We start from the raw sequence: 22,494 nt of genomic DNA on the forward strand, positions 1-22,494 counted from the left end.
GGTTCACTTTGGTGAATATATAAATACCTGTTGTACGCGTATCGCTTTATGCTACGCAAGTTTTTCGGGGAAATCCTAAATGTACGGAAGAGCATTGCGGCCATATGATTTTTTTCTAACTCGTGATTATTTTCTACTTTTAAACTCGAAATTTCGAAAAATTCATATGGCGGCAATGCTCTTCCGTATATATGCGCCATGAATTATGCTAGATTTCTGCAAAATATTCAGAAAATGCGCCATTCGAATGTGGCTAGAAATGCACTTTGGGGGAATATAAGTGCCTGTTTTCTATGGGAAATGTTGTCAACATAATAAGTAATAGGTAGTCTACATTCATGCCAGAAAATCTTTCGGGTCAATCTCAATTACTTGCACAATCCTCAAAATTAAGATGGCTTACATCTGCGCTTCCTGGTTACGCATTTCCGTTTGCGCACGTGTTCGCGTAAGCTCGAATTCAAATATGGCGCCAAATGATGGCAGACGACACGACTATTAATAGCATCCAATGACGCATGCGTAACGCGTGTCCACGATGTATTCATTGGAATGTGCCAGCTCATTCATATTCAAACGCCGAAAAGGCGCCCGACGTCCGTCCAATCACAGACGCGCTGGCACGAGGCGACTGCCTATAGCTCGTTATCTATCGAAGTCGTTGATTGGTTGAGAGTATCGGAATTTTTGATAACCAACCTAATTCACCTGAGATGATTCTGACATTCGCCGGAGATTCATCGGACATTTCGGCCCACGCTCTCGACAACCCAAACACATTAATACCTCACCGCAATTATTTTCGGTAGCGAACCGGGTGCTTGTGATATTCCATCACAGCGCAGATACCTATCAACTACTCAACTTCATTCGAGAAAGATCGGGACAAGATGGATAAACAGCATCAGCAGCAACAGGCAGCGTCTCAACCTCAAATTCAGCAGATGGCAGAAAATGGTTTCACCTCAGCAGCCATGGAATTTTTGGCAACTCAAATTCCTTCACAGAAACAATATCTCCGTCGGGTAAGTTAAGAATTTATTCATCATAATTTTAACATCTTTTTTCATTTGAAATACTTCATGCTATAAGTTGATGATGTGCTTCGTATTCCTGTTCTCAAATCGAGTCGTCATGAAATAGATTTGTATAGTTATTTCGTTAAGATTTGTATTTGCTTACTCACTGCTTGTGACTTGTTTCTAACTCACTGCTTGAGTGTCTTGCAAGAAAATAGTTCATTGAGCATAAGACGTATGGTCAGTGGATAAATATGAATCCAGTGTGAGTGCTGCGTGGTAACCATCGCATCATACACCTGTGATAGCTTATCTATGCGAATGAATTGCGAACTCTTTCGATTCGTATTTTCTTGTTGCCAACTGAATGTGCTTGGTATTTCACCTACGAAAGTCTTGAGTTCGTTTACGAGGCTTCCATGATATCATTCGCGAAATTGTGGTCATAGTTTAACCACTTATTGTGAGGACGATTCGATCGAAAAAGTCGATTTTCATTAACATCCATTAACGACATACAATCAAACCACTAGCGTCGCGTCTTAACTACACATTCAATAATTACACGTTAGGATAGTGCTTTTGGCACTTAACATTCTAGCTGTTAGTTTCAGGCGATTATCGCCGCGTCGACCAGGTGATCTGTATATACACAGCGATAGAGATCAATCCTGTAGAATTTGACACTTTGCAAACCAGACAAGGGACCACTGTCTTAGGCATCGGTGACAATCCATTCACAGATTATCTTTGTTTTTGTAACATTTTACGAGTATATTCTGTGTTTTGCACGTTTGAGTTGCTGTGTATGAACAGTGGTTACTGTCATCAATTTCCCCGAGCTTAGTTGTTAATTTGATGATACAATTTCTATTTCATTCAGGTATAACTTCTTGATCGCTTAGTATTATATTGCTTCGATAGAACGCTGACCACACTCAAACGTGGTGACCGGATAATAAGATAAAATCCCACTATTTACAGATTAAAAGAATTTAAAAACCAGAATTTATTTATTAAATCTAAAATATTTAAAAGACACGACGACACCTGACGATGATCTCTAGGGTGAGATCGAAACGTCGTGTCTTTTGAATATTTTAGATTTAATAAATAAATTCTGGTTTTTAAATTCTTTTAATCTGTAAATAGTGGGATTTTATCTTATTGCTTCGATATTTGCACAAAATTCAAATGCGAATATCCTTTTTGGAAAAAAATAATGATTTGAGGTACATTATCTTTCCTTTTTCAAATTGCAAAAACCGATGAAATCTTATATTTTGAAATCTACATATCGCTACATCCTGATTTGACATTTAAATTCGATATACATAATCAATTCCTGGTATTTAGATGAATAGATCAGACTTCCGTCATCTGAGTAGTCTGTATTCTTAACACGTACACGGCTATAGGCGCGCTATGTGAAATCTACGAGCAATGCTCGTAGGTGAAATTAACCCCTATTAAACGACACGTAATGAACCGTAGTCGAATTACGCAAATCTACGCCGTACACAATGGCGGCAGATATCGCCTTTAATTTCTCCGCCATTCATTATTGAATTTCCCGCCATTTTCGGTTGAATTAAGCCCGGATTAGAAGTGGTAATTAGGAGCCGGTTGTATTAGGGTTTAGGTTGAGCTGTGATTTTCTCATACACACGGGCGGTATATTAAACCCCCTCCGGCGTCAGTCTGTGCGGCATTTGCGCGCATCGTATATCTTCACCGCTGACATTTTCTCAAAATCCATCGTCACCACGAGACTATCGGTGGTATTTCTGTCTTCGTCCGGTCTATTGCGATTCTTTCGCATGTTAAAAACACGCATTCTATACAAATAAAAAAATCATTTATGTCACAATGAAATAGGGAATAATTTTCTTTATCAATCGGCTCGGGCGCTTGACCAGTCGTGCCGACTTGACCACGCGCGCTGCGCGACTCCTTTCACGCTCAAAAAATAGGTTTTTTATCGTATTGTGCCCGGGGCGTCTTTTAAGATAACACGTCTATTGATAACCCAGGTGTGCCCGTATCCAACAGTCAGAGAAATGACCATTTTTCAATTGTCCGGAATTTGTTTAGCAGTTTTTCTTGTATTCAATAAGTTTATTTTATGTTCTGTCGTTCCGGATTTAGAACCTGTCGCTTGACAACGTCCAACTCGCCTCTCAACGAAAATATTCATTTGTTTCTTTTTACGAAAAAAATAATACAATATTATCATTTTCGTTGCAGATTAATAAACCATTGGTCGAAAAGAAGAGACGAGCCCGCATCAATAACAGTCTGCAACAACTGAAGACGCTGGTCGTGGATGCTTTGAATAAGACGGTAAGCGACTAGATTTTACGTACATAAGATAAAACCCTGACGATAACATAAGCTACGGAGATTAACTTATCTTATCTCGAAATCTATCAAGTCTTTTTAGTCTACTTAGAACACTCACAAGTTAAGGTATATATCTTGAAGATTACCCGAAATGCCAGTTCAACTAATTTAGGTTGTTAATTTTCAATATTGCGGGTCTTTTGTACATTTTTATCTAACCTATATTCGCTATCATTAAAGTTACGTTAAAGTTCGGAAGGTCGCGGTCGTAGCCATATTGAGCATGGATTTTTCTAAAAGTTTGCTCCGACAGCACGACTATATAGTACCCGTAATGCAGGCCTTAAACTTAAGCGACAATATTTCGTAATATGTGACCGTGTTGGGAGAGGGTTGCTATACGTGCCGTATGAACCTCTTCGAATCTTCATTCTCTATTACATAATGCGCAGGCGTCGATGTAAAATAACCACGTGGCCCGAACTGATTCAATTGATTTGACATATCGGGTCGAGAATTGCGACACATTGCGTAATCGACAAAATGTGACGAAATTACCGACTGTTCGCGAACTACCCCCCTTTTAGTTATAAACCTTAACGACCACCTAAGATTAGATCGACGTAAGATTTGATAATTTTATAGCTTTTTCTCCGTCTAAGACGGGTATTTACCGAGCCGTCGGCGCGAGCCTCCATCGCACCTCAAGAGTCACGAGTTGACACAGGCTCTCCGGTTGCGAAACCACGTGATGATAGAGTGTCTTGGAAGCTCGTGTCTTCTTCGTGACCCGGCGTCATATTGTATTGTGTCCGGGCGTCAAAAAATAACTTGACATTCTAAATGAATATAACGGAAATAGTGGTGGTTCGTGTGCAGGGAAACCGGAACTCAGCCATGTTTGAATGTCTCGTGCAACGTTTTAACATTCGTATTCTAGATTTAAAAACAGATTGTATAATATAAGTTAATTCTCTGATAAAAAAAAGGGCACAGATTGCACAGATTTATCAAGGCGTAGATTTAAGAGAAGTCTATACGACCATCTGAGTTATAATCAATCAAACAACTTACGACCAGTCGTTAAATTGAAGAACATTTTGGACTTAGGTTATTACCGTTGGGCCCACATCTATCTTAATGAATTATTTTAGTATCTTCGATCAATCAGGTTGGTTGCTCGTAGCTTTGACGTTGACGGTGGATTCTGGGCTCCCTTCTGACGAATATGGGCCAGTATGTTATAGCTTTCGTATTGAAACCGAATGTATCAATTTCCCTAGCGATAAATGAAGAAATCCCACACTTCGAATTTGAAATTATACTATCAAATTTATTATTACGAAACCACAACGTTTCGGCTGTTGACTAACAGCCATCATCAGGTGGAATGGTGATAATGGTGGCCACCTGATGATGGCTGTTAGTTAGATGATGGGATTTCTTCATTTATCTACAGTTTACACGGATTATAGTGTTTATTCGACAACTTCCCTAGCGATATTACCCGAAATTTGATGTACATGGATGTATAAAAATAGGAATATGAATTCTTTGAAATATGCCTTGAAATAATTACGCTGTGTTAGTATACGTTAGTACACGTGTTAGTATAACACCGGAAAGCTACAGAAAAGACTCGGACAATTCCGTGGATTTGAATGGCGCTAGGTATGACAAAATGTAATCTTTCTGTCGCATATAAAGAAATCTTAACTCATCTTATTTGAACAGTTAACAAATATTTACAGTCGCTCGTGTTTGAGATAAGTCTGTGACGATAAAAGAGATGTTAAACGTTGTGGTTATATAGTATTGTACACTATATTTGCCTTGCGAATGATGGGGGTCAAATATTCCCAGGCACATTAAATAAATTATAAGAAGATGTGTTGACCCGCGTAGACACGAGGGGATATCCACAAAACTTGGCTTCTTTCCGAACGTGGCCATTCATGGCACCGGATATACGTCCTCGATTTGACTGAAATTTCGGGCAAACAAACCCGACGGACTTAAACCGTTTCATTTCTCGCATAAAAGACAGGAAACCAGCCTCTCTCTCGGCGTATTATTCATCTGCTCGTGTAAAACGGCGTCTATTCATTCGAAGATCAATATCTCCCACCAAGTGCCTCGCGGAAAAATGAATCGCGTCTTGTTGATTCATTTCACCTATTGTCATACACGATTCCCTATAGGCGAGCGAGCGACATCCTGGTTTCGAATATTCATCGTCAATGTGAAGGAATTCACGTGGATCGACATTTCTATAGAAGACATTTTATGATATAAACTGATCGTGTCCTCGGAATGAAAAAATGTACGCACAAAAGCGCACGTGCTACATCCAAAGCGGGTTCTATAGAATCTGATTTGCTTGTGGAAGACCAAACTATCTGTTTCCACATTTTCTAAATTAAGTTTTATGCGCATCGTAGCATTTAAGAATCCCACATGGTTGTTGCTGAAAGTTTGAAAAATAGATTTGTAAAGGTGCACTATCACTCTCCTACCTGAGTCGTCTAACTGATGGTGAAAGTTAAACTGTTTGAATATTTTTTTTCAGAATTCGCCAAAAGCTAAATTAGAAAAGGCAGATATTTTAGAGATGACCGTGCGTTACGTCAGAAATCTTCAAAGACAACAATATGCCTGTAAGTACGAGCTAAGATACAGAGCCCAATTCGGACCCTTTAAGTTTCTGAGAAGTTGTTTTTTCTAACTACTTCCTCCCGTGGATCCACTTAGAGACTAAAACCATAACCAGGATTTGAAAACAGTCGAATAGCCAGACACAGAACGTGGAGAATTGATAGTATGATAAAGGAAAGCACTGTTCAAATCTAAAAGCATAATTTATTATTCAAAGATTGGAAATTGAAAACGGAGGACACGAGGATTTGTAGATGTATTTCTATTATGTATATTGGGAGGGAATTCATCGAGTTGATGAATATGGAAAAATTGGAAAGTTTCGCCTTTGAAAAGATGTTCCACTTGACAGTTTTAAAAATGCCTCTTCTTATCGGAAAACTCCTTAACTTCGCTTTTATGACCGTCAAAGTTAATAAATCGTTGGTGCTAGAAAGGTATCTGTTGCCGCACCTGGTTATGAATAAACATTTAACAACCTGTTTCGAGATGATTGCGGTCTTGTTAAGTTATCATTTCCTCGTATTGTATCGCCCGGGTCCGGCCACCTGTACAGGAGACAGCCATCTTTTGTTCAGATAAGGAAGTGTATTTGAGACGCTTTTCAATTCGAATTCCATAACCATCTGTGCGGGACATAGAATCAAAATTAGACATGAATCGAGCATTAGATTTAGACAATGTGACTGAGAAATTTTGAGAATTCTGCAGACAGGATGCGGGATTTAAAGGCTAGCTTATGTCGGGCTGCGTTGACTCTTATTCTGAGTTAATCTCCGTGAAAGAAAAACAGGTGTGCTTACGAATCATATCAACAGGTGTTATAATTAAGCCTGGCACTTTCCTTAAAATCTCGACTCCCAGGGTAAAGTCTATTCAGACCTCCATGGACGAGTTGCGACTCAAATCAATCCGAAGTTGATCGAGGATTTAAAATGGTGGGCTACCTCACTGAATAGCTAAGTCTTTTCCGCGGTAATTTTCTCGATAGAGTTCCTAGAATTGGTCTATATCAGCAACACTCGATTAGATTCTATGATTATTCGTAATTCGTGTCAATCGACTTGAAATGGAAATTATGTCGCTTTCAAAAGCGAACATATGTCGACGAATCTGTCCTTAGAACGGTCGCCATATGTCGCTTATAGAATCAACCTTGACATTCGTATTTCGTGACTAAATCGCGAAAACGACTACTGGAAGTAAATGAGGAGGTCAAAATATATACTTCAAAAGCATCGTGGCCAATCAAATATATCTATATTTATGTGGTAGAGAGGGAGATATCATGTACGTGACGTCATAGTTGAGTCAAGTGTTGGAGACTTGCCGTATAACGGCAAACATAATATGGTCATTTACAAATTACGGGGTGTCGTTGAAATTTCGGATTGTATCGACCGGCGCGTCAAAATGGCGTCGGCCACGTGAAAAAACACTCAGATCTCTTAACACGCAACCTTGACCTGTGCGGTGACGAAAGGCATTTGCGCACGCACACGCGATGGCTTGCGTTTAGCTTTTTATGTTCGGAAAAAACCAAAATGAACACCCGGTAACTTACCTAAGTCAGAGAAGAGAAAAGCACTAAACTTTTTAAGGGGGTGCAGCGAATGATAGTTCTTATGCAAAAGTATACTTTATTGAGGGAACTATGTATATATGTAAATGTGTTAAGGTTCTACGTGTCAATTGTGTATTCGTAGTGGTGCAGTTTCTATTCAGCATCCATTCGAGTTGGTCCATTCGCATCCAGGTCATATTGCCTAGTAACTTTTGTGATGTGGAGTGAATAGGACGTGAATGACGCCGCGTGTTACACGGTGGCCTAACCCGACTACCGAAATCCTCTCTTAAAATATAGCGTCTCATTATTTATTAGTCGCCAAGTCATCAACGACATCATCACCGTCGAATACGTGACTTTAGTCCCCATTAAATTCGTATTGTGATAATTAGTGTACGAGTTCCTTGTAAAGCCTTTCACCCGATAGACTTGGGATTCGTGAATTAAAGGCTAATCATCATGGGAATAGTAGGAAGGGTTTAAATGCTTGACACCTTTCCCATCTTGATAATAGCGACGCTAATTCTGAATTCGACTGAATTGATATTTAGAAATAATTCATTATAGAAGGCTCTCATTATCTATATGTGTATAAACTAACCATGGACACTATAACGAATTCATTTCGTTTTGTTCCATGCACCACCCTACTAGAAGAATACATTACTTAGAAAATATGTGATAGAACCTGGGTCCTTCTAAGCTATTGGAAACAGTTAAAGTTAGTACTTATGTTGATGGTTCTATAGCACCGGGCTATACACGGTCAGCGCATTAGAAATACTAGAATAAACGTTGGGTATCACGAGTCCTGGAAAGTATTTCTACCTGAGTTGCCGGACCTGAACATTTCTATACTATACAAGACTATGCAATCTCCGATGTAGAATCATTTTAAATTTTTTTGTTATCATCGAATTTTCTGATTTATATCTTCACAGCCAGCGCAGCAGCCGACCCTGACATCATCAACAAATACAGAGCCGGCTTCAATTCGTGCGTGAAAGAAGTTTGTAACTTCATGATGTCGATGGATAAAGTCGATCCGAACGTGAAAGCGCGTCTACTCGACCACTTGGCTACCACGATACAAACTAATCTTCCTTCGAGTTCACCGACTAAAACATTTCAAGCCAAACCGAGCCCTTTGAAAGGTAAATATTTGCCTCTGGTGGAGTCCATCTTTTGATATCATGATTTCAATGTTGGACGAATGATGTCGTTATTAATAAAATCGTACGGAAACTGTTTTAACAGTGTATAATTTGTGTATTTGTCCAGGTTTACAAGAAAGAAATGTCACAGTGAATGAGACCCGAGGACCGCTGCAGACTGTTCAGTTGAAAGCGGCTCCGGCCTCGACCCGACGTGAACCTCAGCAGACGATCCCGAACATCTGCTCTTTAGCCATGGAAGCCGAGGAACAACAGCAACAGTTGTTACACGCCGGTTATCAGGTCGAGAACGTCAGCGACGTCGAACCAGATATCGAGGACAGCGAGCCCAACTGGAAAGAAATAATGCAAGCAACTTTCGGTCAAGAAAGTCTGAAACTCGTAACCGACGTTCAAGCTCAAACTCTGAACAATGAAGTCGTAGATAATGTACAAAAGCAGACGATTTCTACTGGAGCTGAAACCACTTCGAGTTCTGCGATACGTAGTCAAGTTGCGCTTATGATGAACGTGGCAGACGCTCCCCAGCAAATCTTCAATGTACAGGCGTCCCAGCAGACACCAAAATCTACGAAGTCCAGACGAATTCTGGGATCAACGACTTGCCAGATCATTTCGATACCCCCACCCATGAAAACCTCCGTATACTGTGACCCGATACCGGCGGCCAAATCGTTGAAATCTTTACCAGTTTTACAGAGCAAAGACGTCAATGCGACTTTGTCACCGGCCGTAGTCGTCTGTTCGTCACCAGACACACAACTGCCGTGCATCAACTCGTTCACCACAGCGGCTAAACCTAACAAACGCGTAAAACCAGTGACTTCCAGGCGCGTGGCAGCTTCAACAGTTACCCTGAGTCAAGCCCAGAAGACACCCGTAATGACATCGCTGACCAGCGCGGCTATGAACGCCTACGCCGCAGCCCAACCTCAGACGATCGCGGCGATGAATGCGGCGAAGATTCTGCCCAAATTCATCAAGATCAAAAACGAAAAAGCTGCCGAACAAAAGATGCCGAAAACGACGCCTCTCGACACGCTGAAGTATAACCAGCTACTGACCGGCTACGTTTCTAAGGAACAGGCAAACCAGGCCAAGTCGGCAAGAATCGATCAGCTTCGCGCGCAACTGACAACTTTGAGCAATTCGTTCCCCGGTTATCAAAACATCATTCCGGCAAATATGGAACCAAACGAAAATATCGACGACGAAGATGACGAATCTGTCTGGCGTCCGTGGTAAAACAAAACCACACACAAAATGATACTACGACTTAAGTTGTGGTTTGTACAAAGACTATAATGATCAATATGGTGCAAATAGGATATCTCTAAAAAGAGCGAGTTATTCTGAATATTGACTATAAACGGATATAGCATTTTCATGAGGTTTTTTTAACCCATAGCCCCCGAGATGATAAGCATTTATTTTTGTAGATGGAAAATCTACTGGGAAAATTACGAGGCAACTCGTCACTTTTTTCTACTTATGTATAGAAAACTTAATTTGTTGACTTTATATGTTGTATACCTTATCCTTTATAGCTTTTATATTATATACATTTTACAGATTTTAGTTACGGATTTTTTACTTTCTTTCTATATTTACCAAGTCGGTAATTAGTTCAGTAGTTTCGTAAGGTCTTGAGCATTTCAAACGATAGTTTGATTTGGGTCATATTTCTGAGTTGGAAATATGAAAACCTGCTAGAAGACCACCCTCGTTAGCCTCTTAATTTTAAGGCTCGAAATGGAATAGATGGTAATCTTAGTTCCATGTCTATTTACCAAGAGGTCACTACGAAAGATGTTTTCGTGTCTGTACATATTATTTTGTAATACTTCGTTAAAGAATCTACCAATATCAAAGTATTTGGTAATAATATCCTTTTATTCTAGACAACTAATCATATTGTCTTCCTGCGCTGTTACTTAATTGATATGTAATTAGAAAATAGATTAGAAATTAGATACATTATATTCAAATCCAGCCTGCCACATCTACTTACTAGAATCGTGTACATTTATAGGTTTGAAAAAACCTAGGTTTGGAAAAAAAAACTTTGTATTGTTTTATGATTTTGTCGTGTGAAAATGTGCATCTATCCACTATATACATATAGATAACCATTGTTGAATTGTTAAAATGGAGTTTATGTTTAAAAAAAATTAATAAAATCGGTTTAAAATTTGATCTTTGATCTGAAATACTATAGTTCACTTTTCGCTCGTTTATTTACACTTCGCTTTTAGGCGACTTCGAATGCAGCCGAAGAAAATCGCGTGTTCACAATCGAAGCTAGGGCGCAGTCAGCACAACTCTGTGCGTTCAAAGCAACCTTTTTCATTAGAGAATAGCCAGCGATGATCGGACCTGGCGACATTACTAGACTCAGCCACGGCTTATTAGGCTAAACAAAAATGATACCTTGTTTCTCCGCAGCGGCCGGGTCATGAAAAATATGATAAAATTTATAAACAGTTCATTTCTATAGCGGCCGGGTCTGTTATGGTAAAATTGATCACGATTTAAAAAAAAGTAATGTATAGGGTAGATAGGCGGCCGGCCAGGTCAACATTTAAGCTCAGCAGAGCGGAGAAACAAGGTATCAATTTTTTTAGGCTCAGCCAGAACTGGTCTCTCGAGTGTGAATGCAATCGGTCTACGTTCGAACCGTGACAGCTCGAAGCCATCAGGTTCGAATCCCAGCATATCTTTCATCGAATACGGTTTGAGGTCGACGTTCAAAACACATCGGGTCGCTGGGAGGGCCATTAAAATTCCCCAGAAACTGTATTAACCTATTCCTAAGGTATGGATCCCGATTCAAGAACCACAAAAAAAACTACGTTCTAGCGAGACTACGCGAGACAAGAACGAAAAACTCTTAATTTGGTTTTATCATATTTTCCACGAAAGATTTTTATTTACATTTTATTACACAAATAAAAACGAAGTTTAAAATTTCCACTGCATCATAACTATAATTTTCTAAAATGCATCTTGTATGTCACTCTTCCCCCAACCCGTTCAACTTGCATCAATCACTCTCCTCATCTTGCTCACCCCTAGTCTGAATACCAGTCGTTGTTACCGGTTCCCTACATGAACGACGGCTAGGTACTAGACTAGCTCAACCCTCCTCTCGCCCTCTCAACTATCACTATTTAAAATATGCGAGAACTGGTCGCATATACGCGTAAAATGCGTTCCTTCCCAGAACACTTTCCCGCAATTAACGCACACGAAATACTGAGTAATTTTATCCAGTATGCCCTCGGGTACGGCTTCGATCTGGACGCGAGTACGCCGCTGTCCATGGCTCACAGTCAACGTGTCTAAATCCAGTTGACCGTCGTGTCCGCGCAGGGGAACGCTGCGCAGGTCTGACGGTCGCATTTCGTGCGGGGATCTCCACGTGCGTTTGATGTCCATGACGTCTTTGATGGTCTGTGCGCGACGCCACGCTTCCTGCATAACTTCAGCCGGGAATCGCGCGTATTCGTTACTATTACATATCTATAATATAGACTGAGAGAATTTCATCATTTCTATTTCGTCAAGATTTGTTTGAAATACGGAATCAGTTCAACACGTTTATGTCATTACAAGGAAATCGAAGGTGGCTATGTGCTGAGACCAGAGTTCGACATGTTTAGATACTGGTAGTCATACTCAATTCATCAGGACCATACGTAGAACTCATGATTTGAGTTCTATGTCAGTTCCACAGTTCTGAGTTAGATCTAGTGAGGTTAATTTATTTTCAATTATGTCTATCCAAAATAAGCTTCAGAAGAGAGTTTAGGTATGCAAACAGCCACTACGAAACAATTCACGCCTTCAAATGTCTATTTCTCATTAAATTAATTGCAACTTATCAATGTAGACCTCGAGATTCATTCCCATTCCACAGTTAAAATGAGTTCATTTTCAAGCCATGAAACTGTGGAACTGGCTGCTCGATGTGTTTTATAGTCTCACCTGACATCGGCTGAATATATCCTCTTCTCTGACTTGTACGTTGAAATGTCGCAGCACTATCGTCGCCTGTTCTTTAGCTTTAGCGCACGGAACGTTTAAACACATTCCCACCGGTACCTGAGACTTCAACTGCGGAAAAACGATGTATTTCAAAATACAGTTCAACTCGATTAGGGACACATTTTATTGGGTCTTGGCCTTTTCATTGTGCCCTTTCAGAAGAGGAATTATCTAATTTCTCTTTCTGTTGCCGCAATTTGGAGTTTCTGCCCAATTCTTCCATCTTTGTGATGAAAGAAATTTACAAATGGAAATTAGGCTAAACAAAAATGATACCTTGTTTCTCCGCAGCGGCCGGGTCATTTTTGTAAAATATGATAAAATTTGTAAACAGTTCATTTCTATAGCGACCGGGTCTGTTATGGTAAAATTGATCACGATTTTAAAAAAAGTAATGTATAGGGTAGATAGGCAGCCGGCCGGGTCAACATTTAAGCTCAGCAGAGCGGAGAAACAAGGTATCAATTTTTTTTAGCCTTATATTCCATCTTCCAGAAGAGCACAATCAAAGAGGGCTTTGATTTGAAAACTCACAGTCATGTACGGAAGTCCTGATGTCAAAATGACTCTGTTTTCTGCGCGAGCGATCTGGAAATAAAACGCAAACCTGTAGCGAGGCCTGATAATCAGTTGAGAGCGATGAAAGCGATATATGAAACGCATCGCGTACCTGAGCGGCTCGGTCGTGATCCATACCGTTATCTAACACTTTAACATCGACGCCGCAACATCTCAACTGTCGGCCCAATCCTTGAAGCATATTGTCAACGACTACAGATAGTTGATCGGGTCTAATCGGTTGATAGTTGCTGTTCGGAGTCGCTAGCGATAGCTGTGGCAGAAGATATAGATAGAGCAGGAGAGTTTAGATCATAACATGAATACAGGATTCAGTTCCACAGTTATGAGTTAGAGTTAAAATTACAGCAGCTCGCTTAATTCGGATCACCTGGAACTGGAAAATTGTGTCCGAATTAAACAAAATCCGAATTATGTGCCTTCATTTGTTTCATTTGAATATAAGTCGCCTAGAGGGGACTGGAATTTTAGTCCGAAATAAGTGAAAATTCGAATGAAACCGATCCGAATTAAGCGAGTTATAGTGTAGTTCATTTTCAATGAGTAAACCCCGAATCAAATCTTAACTCAGAATTGAGGAACTGGGTTCCAGGAACACACTTTGACTGTAGAATTATCATAACCGGTAATTCATTTCCACTGTTCTACTATACCGGTATAATAATAAGGGAACTCGTGAGTTACTGACCTGTTCTGTTACAGGAACTCGCACGGTTTTCTCCGCGACGTATTTCTGTTTTTTCTGAGCGCGTGATTTTTTCGTAATCCAACTCGTCGACAGCGGTAGTTCCATATTCACTTTGATACAACGCGTTTTCGCTTTCTGTTTCAACACGTCGTAAACCTCCAGCAAACAGAACGCATCGAGAGCTATGAAATAAAGCGAGAAGATAGAATGAGTAATTGCACCATTGTCAAGGTCTTTTATGGCCCCCTCCCTATCTTAAGCCTAGCGCACATCGACACTGCGATCGGAGACAACTAGTTGCTACCGAACGATTACCCCGCGCGCAACGAAATCTAGTTACGACCGGTCAGTTGCAGCAACTGCATGGCGCGTGTCGATCGTCGAGATCCAGAGCGCGCACAGCGACGGATATGACTGCGATTGAGTACAACCAGTTGCTCAAAAGTAGAACATGGGCAACTGACTGGAACTGGAGATAGATCGACGCTTACCAATCGTAAGCTCGCTCACATCGACACATTCAAGCAACTGATCGTATCCAGCCAGTTCCTCTCATGCGCCGAAAACTGCCTTGCAACTAGTTGTCTCCAATCGCAGTGTCGATGTGCGCTAGGCTTTAGGCCACATTACTGTTTGGTAACCGCTCAACTTCACAGTGAGTTTATACAAGTATCTATCTGCAGCCCGAACCCCCTTACACATATTAGTTTGAATCTTTACAGTTCATTTCCATGTAAATTTCAGTTTTAAGGCATGCACGTACCTGCGTATGTTATTTGCGATTCTCTTAACGGTCTTCGTTCCCAGTTTGACATTTGTTGTTGTTTATCGAGCGGTTTACCCAAACACTGTCGCACGAGATCGCTGAGACCTTTCTCTTCTGTTTTACTGTTAGACGTTACGTGATTCACAGGCGTCGCTGAGAAACTGGCTTCAGCCTCATCTCCTCCATCCTCATCATCTCCATCGCTTGTAACTGGTAACTAGAAATAAAGTTAAGCGAACACATATGATAAGACGCCCTGTATCCAGTTCGACAGTTATGCGGGTTTAATTTGACTCTGAATCCAGTTCGACAGTTATGCGGGTTTAATTTGACTCTGAATCCAGTTCGACAGTTATGCGGGTTTAATTTGACTCTGAATCTAGTTCACAGTTATGCGGATTTAATTTGACTCTGAATCTAGTTCACAGTTATGCGGGTTTAATTTGACTCTGAATCTAGTTTACAGTTATGCCGAGTTTAATTTGACTCTGAATCTAGTTCACAGTTTTGCGGGTTTAATTTGACTCTGAATCTAGTTCACAGTTTTGCGGGTTTAATTTGACTCTGAATCCAGTTCGACAGTTATGCGGGTTTAATTTGACTCTGAATCCAGTTCCACAGTTATACAGGTTTAAGTTGACTCTGAATCCAGTTCGACAGTTGAAGATAAGACAGATTAGATCACACTGAGGGTGCGTTTTTATTTACCTCCGTGACTGGCCCAATTGATGTTATAAACGGAGTGACCACGTAAGTGACCTGACATCCTGCTACGTCCTCCTCGCCTTGAAAATCATAAACTTCTTCTACGAACATTTTCGGGCAGATTTTCAACATCTGAAAACAGCGAAATTACTTCAAGGAAACCGACTTTCTCACAAAACCCAATTTCGAGGGAATTTTCAGGGTTTCTTTAAGGTATTTCCATGTGATTAAACAAAATTGAGTGAATCAGAGAAATTTCTAAGTTTAAAATGTTACGATTTTTCATTTTCATTGAATCACCTATTGATAAAAAAGCATGGTCAATAGCATTATCCAAATTCCCTGAGTTTTCCCAGATTTATCTAATTCCTTAAGCTTTCTAGATGAGTGAAGAAAATGTAATGTACGTAACTAGGAGTCAATCATCTGAACTCGACCAACCTTTTCTACAAGTTTCTGAAGGTCAACGACTCGCGTTGTATTCAACATCGGTTCTTTCATACACGGACACGTTTTCACCAACATCTGAAGGTCGCCATCAATCCCGTAGCCTTCAATTTAGAAAATATACCATAAATTATATCGATTATAAATATTCTATCAACCGGCGAAAGTTTTCAAGTAAACCGATGATTAGTTGACATACCGGGTAGTGACAATTAAAACTGCATTGTTAATGAGGTAGTTTTTCAGTAGTAAACTTTAACCCAACCCCGCACCGATATAGGAAGCTTATCGAAGGTGAGTGTATGATGGCACATTTCCCATCGCCTGCCCTTAATGAGTTCTCAGAGTGGGCAATTTTAACAGTCATCAACTAGTATACTAGGCAGGGACAGAATTTATATTCAGAATGACTGTAACAGGCCCAATTCTCAACCATCTTTATACTGGATGTGACTCGAACAAACGCTTTGGGCCTTAACCCTTTCAGTGCTGACTAATTAATACCCTATAGTGCTGGAGAAAATTTGAAAATTCTAAAAAATTCCACACTAGTGTGTTGAACAATGGGAATACCACTATAGTGCGTCTACACCGCAGTGCGGTGTATCGTTAGTTACTAGTATTTCACTATGTTTGACACTTTCTGCCATTTTTCAATAGAGATAATTACAAATTACTAATTACATCAATACACTGCAGTGCGGTGTACTAGCAAAATCCATCACTGATTTATACACCGCACTGCGGTGTAGACGCACTGAAAGGGTTAAGGGGTTATCCAATAACTGGGTCATAAAAAATCCTGAAAACGCCGGATATAAATAAGCGCAGAAAATACGCACCTAATTTCAGAATTTTCTCGTTCGCGAAAAATGCAACCGCCATCTGACGCCAGTCGCGATCGAGCAAACACTCGTTGAGCGAGATTATATCGAGTATGTAGACATTCGACTCGGTCGCCAGTTGTAGCAGCGATATTCGTGATGTCATCATTTGTCCGATCGTCGGTCTCCATTCAGCGTCGATACCCACTACTGTACCAGCCTGTGTGAAAACAAATTAAACATTCGGTGGAGGGGCAAGATCTGAGGGTTTCACCAAAAGGGCATTATGGCAAAAGGGGAAGTCTTCTAAGACCCTTCGGATCCCCAGTACCTATAGACAGGCTGCTAACAGATCAGAGGATCCACAACTCCCTAAAATTTCCCTGACCCTTGACCAAAAATTCCCCAATTGAATTATAAGATATCCTCAGTGTTTCTTATCACGAGGTTCTATGTGTCATTTTTTCTTGCGCCATCAGCAAGAACAACAAGACACCAAAACTCAAATTCGCTGACTTTTCCTTGATTTCCTAATCATCATACGCAGGCCTACGGTATAAATGTTAAAGTTCGCGGTAACTGACCTGAGTAATGGCGCCCATACAGTGATAAAATGCCGGAGCTGAATCGATGAAATGAATTGAATCTCGAGGAAGTTTTAACGAATGGTAGTTCATCGCGCGTAGCTCCTCGGCGCTGTAACCTTCGGCATCCCAATCCTCGTTACCGTCATTGCCTGTGACCGGTGACCTAGCATTAAAACAGAGGCTGAAAATACTCGTTCGGCTTGCCGTACATACAGTACACTGTGCTTGCCACGGAACTGATTTCCTCAGATTAATGGGTGCCGTCGACAGATCTTTTAAATTTTCCAACAATAATTCATGCGATGAATGAGAACCATCGTTACCCTGACTGCACACCAAAATTCACCTGCTGCCTCAGGAGAAAATGTATTGGTCCCCTATGATCCGAGACAAACAGAATCTACTCTAAGTAGATTTGAATTCAACTTGTAAACACGTTTAACAATTAATGTGAACTTGTGATATTGCTGGATAATTCTGAATGAAATTCTGACTAAACCGAGAAAAGAAATGAATATCTTCGGTAGCTTAAAGATTAATCAAATACGGCTCTCAAGTTTTCATGGGTAAAATCTATTGATAACTTACTCTAGTTCCTCGGCGTCGAGGGCCTCTACGACCTGACTCGGTAGTTTATCACGAGGTAGATTAAAGCGTTTCGCCCATTTCTTCGCGACATTAATTTCGAAGTAATCGACGAGGCTGTCGATGAACTGCTCCTGCAGATCAACGTCATCGTTTACAACAGACTGCAGGAGAATAAAATAATTTACAAGCTTCACTCAATGATCCCATCTTTAAAATGAAGGCCCTCGGACCAGTTCTGCAATCTATTGAGAAAGTTTGGGGTTAATTTGTCCCCTCAATCCACTGAGCACAGGGTATTAAAAGCAAGTTTTCCCTCAACCTACGTACTGAACATTGGTCATGCATTTTAACGAGGTTCCCTTGAACTCTAGATTGATCTCTAGGAAGACCAGTGACCTCTGATCAACTAGAATCAATATTCTAGTAGAGTCACAAGAGTTAAGAATATTTTACCTCGACTAGATCATCGAAAACATCTTCCGCGATCGATTTCTCGTTGAATCGTTTGTGTAAAACATAACGAAGACTTCCGAAACTGCGAGATTTCGCAATGTTCGGACAAGCCTCTGAAATGATGAAGAATATCAACGGATAATCGCAAAATTCACTTATGGAAGTCACTGAAGAATACCGATTGAAATTACCTGCGGGTATATCATAAAGTTTTAACAGTCGTACGGCGAGTTTCGTCAGAACTTTCGTGTTCAAATGGTCCCACTTTACCAACTGACTTCTAACGGAAAAACGTCTGAAATTCGAAACAGCAAAACTACATTTACTGTAACCTCCGAGTCATTACTTAAGTTGTCTAAAGAACAGCAAGGTAAGGAAACATTGTTTCATAAAATGTCTAATGTTTAGTGTTCGTAATTCATTTTCAAGTTCTTGCAGTTGATTTTCAATCCAAAATGTCTTAGGTGAAATACTGAACACATTGTGAAGCATGGATGTTTATTTTTTGAAAGTGTGCTGGCAAAATGTCTTATGTCTGGTGTTTGTAGTTCATTTTGAATTGAAAATGTCTCAGGTGAAGTCCTGAACCAAAGTGTGAGAGCCTAAGAAGCAGATTGATACTTTGCCTGTGCAGGGTTCAGGCAGCTGATTGATACCTGCACCGAGAGAGTGCTGGTTCCAGGCTGAGAGGGTGCTGGTCCCAGGCTGAGAAAGTGCTGGTTCCAGGCTGAGAAAGTGCTGGTTCCAGGCTGAGAGGATGCTGGTTCCAGGCTGAGAAAGTGCTGGTTCCAGGCTGAGAGGGTGCTGGTTCCAGGCACCATAAAGGATATCCTACCTAACGTATTCCAACATAGCGAAATGCCTCGTACACATAGAATCAATCAGACGTAAAAGTTCTTCTTGTATGTGGCGCTGACGGAAGACGTACATTTCGATGACGTTGATTTTATCGGTGAACAAAAGTGGCATAACCATCTTCAAATAAAAAAAAAATCAAATGGAAAATCACTACGAAATCAATCTTCAAAATCAGACTTCGAAATGCGATGCATGCTTATTCTACATACCAGTTCTAGATCAAAGTATTCATGAAGACCGATTTTGGCGACGCAGACAGCAGCCTGAAAAATTGAATATCTATTCCTTAAGACGAGAAGTTTGTTGGGGGGAATACAATTTTCTCACTTTGGGTAAAAATTTTGTCGGTTTTCAATAGAGATAAAGAATTAATAACATCATTACACCACAATGCGGTGTACTAGCAATTTTCATTAAGGATTTATACACCGCATTGCGATGTAGACGAACTGAAAGGGTTAAATAAAACTATTCAATCATCAAATTGACCTCTTTAAACTTGGAAGCTTGATAAAAATCATTGATAACCGATATCACGTGATCAGCGACACCCTCTTTCAGTACGTAAGCCGAAGCTATATGTTCTAATAAATGCATTTGTCCACGAATAGCCACCGCGAAAGCTTTCACTTTCAGATCGCGCGTCAGCGAACCGGCGAAATGTTCGCGCCGACTCTCGAATCCGATCCACGCGGCGAACTCCTTCGCGATGTTCCAACTCAACGTCGTCGTTTTGTTGGCCGCGGCGTCGCGAGTATTCTGCACGAGATACAAGACGTCGGCGTACGGATCGACGAGGTCGTTCAACGCGTCCTGAATCGAGGCCGACAGACGGAATTTATCCTTCGCGCACGTCCGCCACTCGTATTCCAGATCGAGTAGAATCGACGTCAATCGCGTGACGTCGGTCGCGTTCCGTTGAGCTCGCCGCTGCAGGGATTTCATCCAAGCTTCGTCTACGTCGTTCGGATGCGGTTTTATTTCGGTCGCCGGTTTTAGCGGACACACTCGCGGAAGAGGTTTCGGCGTGTTTTTAGCCAGCAGAACATCAGTAGCTATCTATATACGAGATGGAGAAGAAGAAATTGGATAGGTTTAATTCGAATAAATAAATCAACAACAGTTTACCTTGCCTTAATCGGACACAGATGACTCAGACTACTCAGACAAAAAACGAAATCATTTTACATACTAACGATTATCTGAATTCCGTATTTTGAAATATATCATGCGTATCGTATTTAACAACAAAATGAAAGCAACTTTAAAAAACAGCGCTAGGCTAACTCCATGACTTACTGGTTTTTTAGTGTAACCTGTATTACTAAATTCTAAGTCTTCGTCGCTGCTAAAATCGTCATAAATTGCGTAATTACATTCACTACCGCCGGGCATAACAGACGACTTCATACTCGACACCAGATCACCTACAAAATTAGATTTCAGTGCCTTCACTTTAAGATAGTCTCTTCAAGAAGGCCTTCTTTGGTATGCTAAGTTCTATGAAACCCTTGACTTATCTGTAATCACCCCCGAGACACTGATTTCGAAAAATTCCGTATTCTTACCTTGTTTTGATTGTTGATGTGGTTTTGCCGTATTTGAAGTTCCTGGGTATCTGACACTGACAGCAGCAGCAGCAGTTTGGTGACGACTGCGGCCCCTTCCTCTACCCCGACCCCGACCCCGACCCCGACCTCGACCAACTCCACGCCCAATTCCATTCTTGTTACAGTTTGTTGCATTTGGGAACATTTCTATGTTCTACTAATTACCGGACCTGTCAATATCTGAAAATTCAAAACATTCAATCGATTACTAAAGCTTAGTCTACTCGGAAACTCCCAACCAAGTCCAACAAATTAAAAGGCCAAAAGAAAGAGAAGAAAGGATTACGACAGGTCTACTCATACTGTCTGTGTATCTACAAGTTTAGAAAGCTTCTTTGCAGAGTAGTGCTGTTCCAATAATGCTTCTTGTCATCAGCGCCCCAAGGCTGACACTCACACTGACGGTCATCCTTATTACCGAGATGACGTATTTTACCGAGATCAACCGAGATGAAATAAAATATAACATATTTATTTATTCCTTATCGATTTTAACCATTGAAATCATATTATATCAGTAATAAATGCCTGCTGGAGTCATATTTTACATATTTTGTCGGATATTTATGTAGAAAAATATCTTAACTTTACCGAGATGAGATCGTCGATCAATCAAATTCAATGAAATTTTATTGCTAACCGAGTTTACGTATTTGAAGTCAAAATTTTTTTAAATAAAAAATATATGCAAAATATGACTCTAGTAGAAGGTATTTATTACTGATATAACATGATTTCAAGTGTTAAAATCGATAAGGAATAAACAAATATGCTATATTTCATTTCATCTCGGTTCATCTCGGTAAAATACGTCATCTCGGTAATAAGGATGACCCCACACTGGACTGCGGTCTGCATGCAGTGCGGATCAGCGACAGCCAGGCGAGAAAAGACAGAACGATAGGCCTATTATGATTGAAGACAAGCCCCCTGACCATGCTGAAATGGCCGGGCTTAATATATCATTGATATGGTAAACTGATTTATTCTTTTCTTGGGTTTTTGCTGGACTAAAAAGTATTTTGGGGCCCTTTTTACCAAAAAACTAATACAATTTTTCCATTTCCTGGGTGACTCCACAATAACCTTACGATCGCGTAAACCAATTCAATTCAAACTTTATTGTTCCTTAATACGGAATATGGGTGCCGCCATTCGCTAATCACGAAAACATTTACAAAACATCATCATCATCATCATCATTGATAGATACTAATACAATAAAGGAACCAGTATTTAGCGCTAAACCCTCAAGTAATATATTCACTTTATGGTCCACCATACATCTTCATCGAGGAGTGCTCCAACAATATCATATCTCTGATTACCTTCTCGGCCTATGGACCGGTCACAGGTGTACTCCAAATCATCAGCCCGATTTTCGCCGGGTACTCACGTGAGTTCTATGATTTGCCGTTCAACTTGTTATGGCTTTAACCCGGGCTCAATTCAGTTTCAATTAATCTCCCAGGTTAAACTATCAGCAGTCTAAAAATAGTCGCAGATGTTTTATCACAAAAAACCTGGCGTCATGCGGGGTTAGGCGCACCCCCGGGTTTCGGGGGCGTTACAAAAATTCTATC

The 22,494-nt window shown here is 40.5% G+C and overlaps 1 protein-coding gene across 3 annotated transcripts; it reads right to left on the reverse strand.

Annotated features, from left to right (window-relative positions):
- Window positions 1-11,677: 11,677 nt before the first annotated feature.
- Window positions 11,678-22,024, reverse strand: LOC141908256 (exonuclease mut-7 homolog). Of its 3 annotated transcripts, none has more exons than XM_074798212.1 (19): window positions 21,950-22,024; window positions 20,870-21,091; window positions 20,601-20,728; window positions 19,791-20,360; window positions 19,511-19,564; window positions 19,279-19,418; window positions 18,635-18,738; window positions 18,444-18,556; window positions 17,991-18,151; window positions 17,400-17,565; window positions 16,834-17,035; window positions 15,986-16,095; window positions 15,548-15,676; window positions 14,837-15,056; window positions 14,074-14,255; window positions 13,477-13,638; window positions 13,341-13,394; window positions 12,747-12,875; window positions 11,678-12,281 (listed from the first exon to the last, which is right to left on the reverse strand). In XM_074798212.1, exons 2-19 carry the CDS (start codon window positions 21,054-21,056, stop codon window positions 11,916-11,918), a joined length of 3,177 nt encoding a protein of 1,058 aa, XP_074654313.1. In that variant the 5' UTR covers window positions 21,057-21,091; window positions 21,950-22,024; the 3' UTR covers window positions 11,678-11,915. The 3 variants fall into 3 exon arrangements, with proteins under 3 accessions (XP_074654313.1, XP_074654312.1, XP_074654314.1); XM_074798211.1 differs by lacking the exon at window positions 21,950-22,024 and adding an exon at window positions 21,215-21,351; XM_074798213.1 differs by lacking the exon at window positions 21,950-22,024 and adding an exon at window positions 21,215-21,354 and having other exon boundaries at window positions 12,161-12,293.
- Between the last annotated feature and the right edge of the window lie 470 nt (window positions 22,025-22,494).

Source organism: Tubulanus polymorphus, chromosome 7 (assembly GCF_964204645.1).
Source record: "Tubulanus polymorphus chromosome 7, tnTubPoly1.2, whole genome shotgun sequence".
Classification (NCBI taxonomy): domain Eukaryota; kingdom Metazoa; phylum Nemertea; class Palaeonemertea; order Tubulaniformes; family Tubulanidae; genus Tubulanus; species Tubulanus polymorphus.

What these genes read in the sequence shown, in the direction of transcription:
- LOC141908256 (XM_074798212.1), bottom strand. Translation starts at nt 21,056, where the DNA reads ATGTTCCCAAATGCAACAAACTGTAACAAGAATGGAATTGGGCGTGGA. An exon ending in TTTTCGATGATCTAGTCGAG is followed by an intron (nt 18,152 to 18,443) that starts GTAAAATATTCT and finishes ATTCTCCTGCAG; the next exon opens with TCTGTTGTAAACGATGACGT. An exon ending in CAATTGGGCCAGTCACGGAG is followed by an intron (nt 15,057 to 15,547) that starts GTAAATAAAAAC and finishes CTTTATTTCTAG; the next exon opens with TTACCAGTTACAAGCGATGG.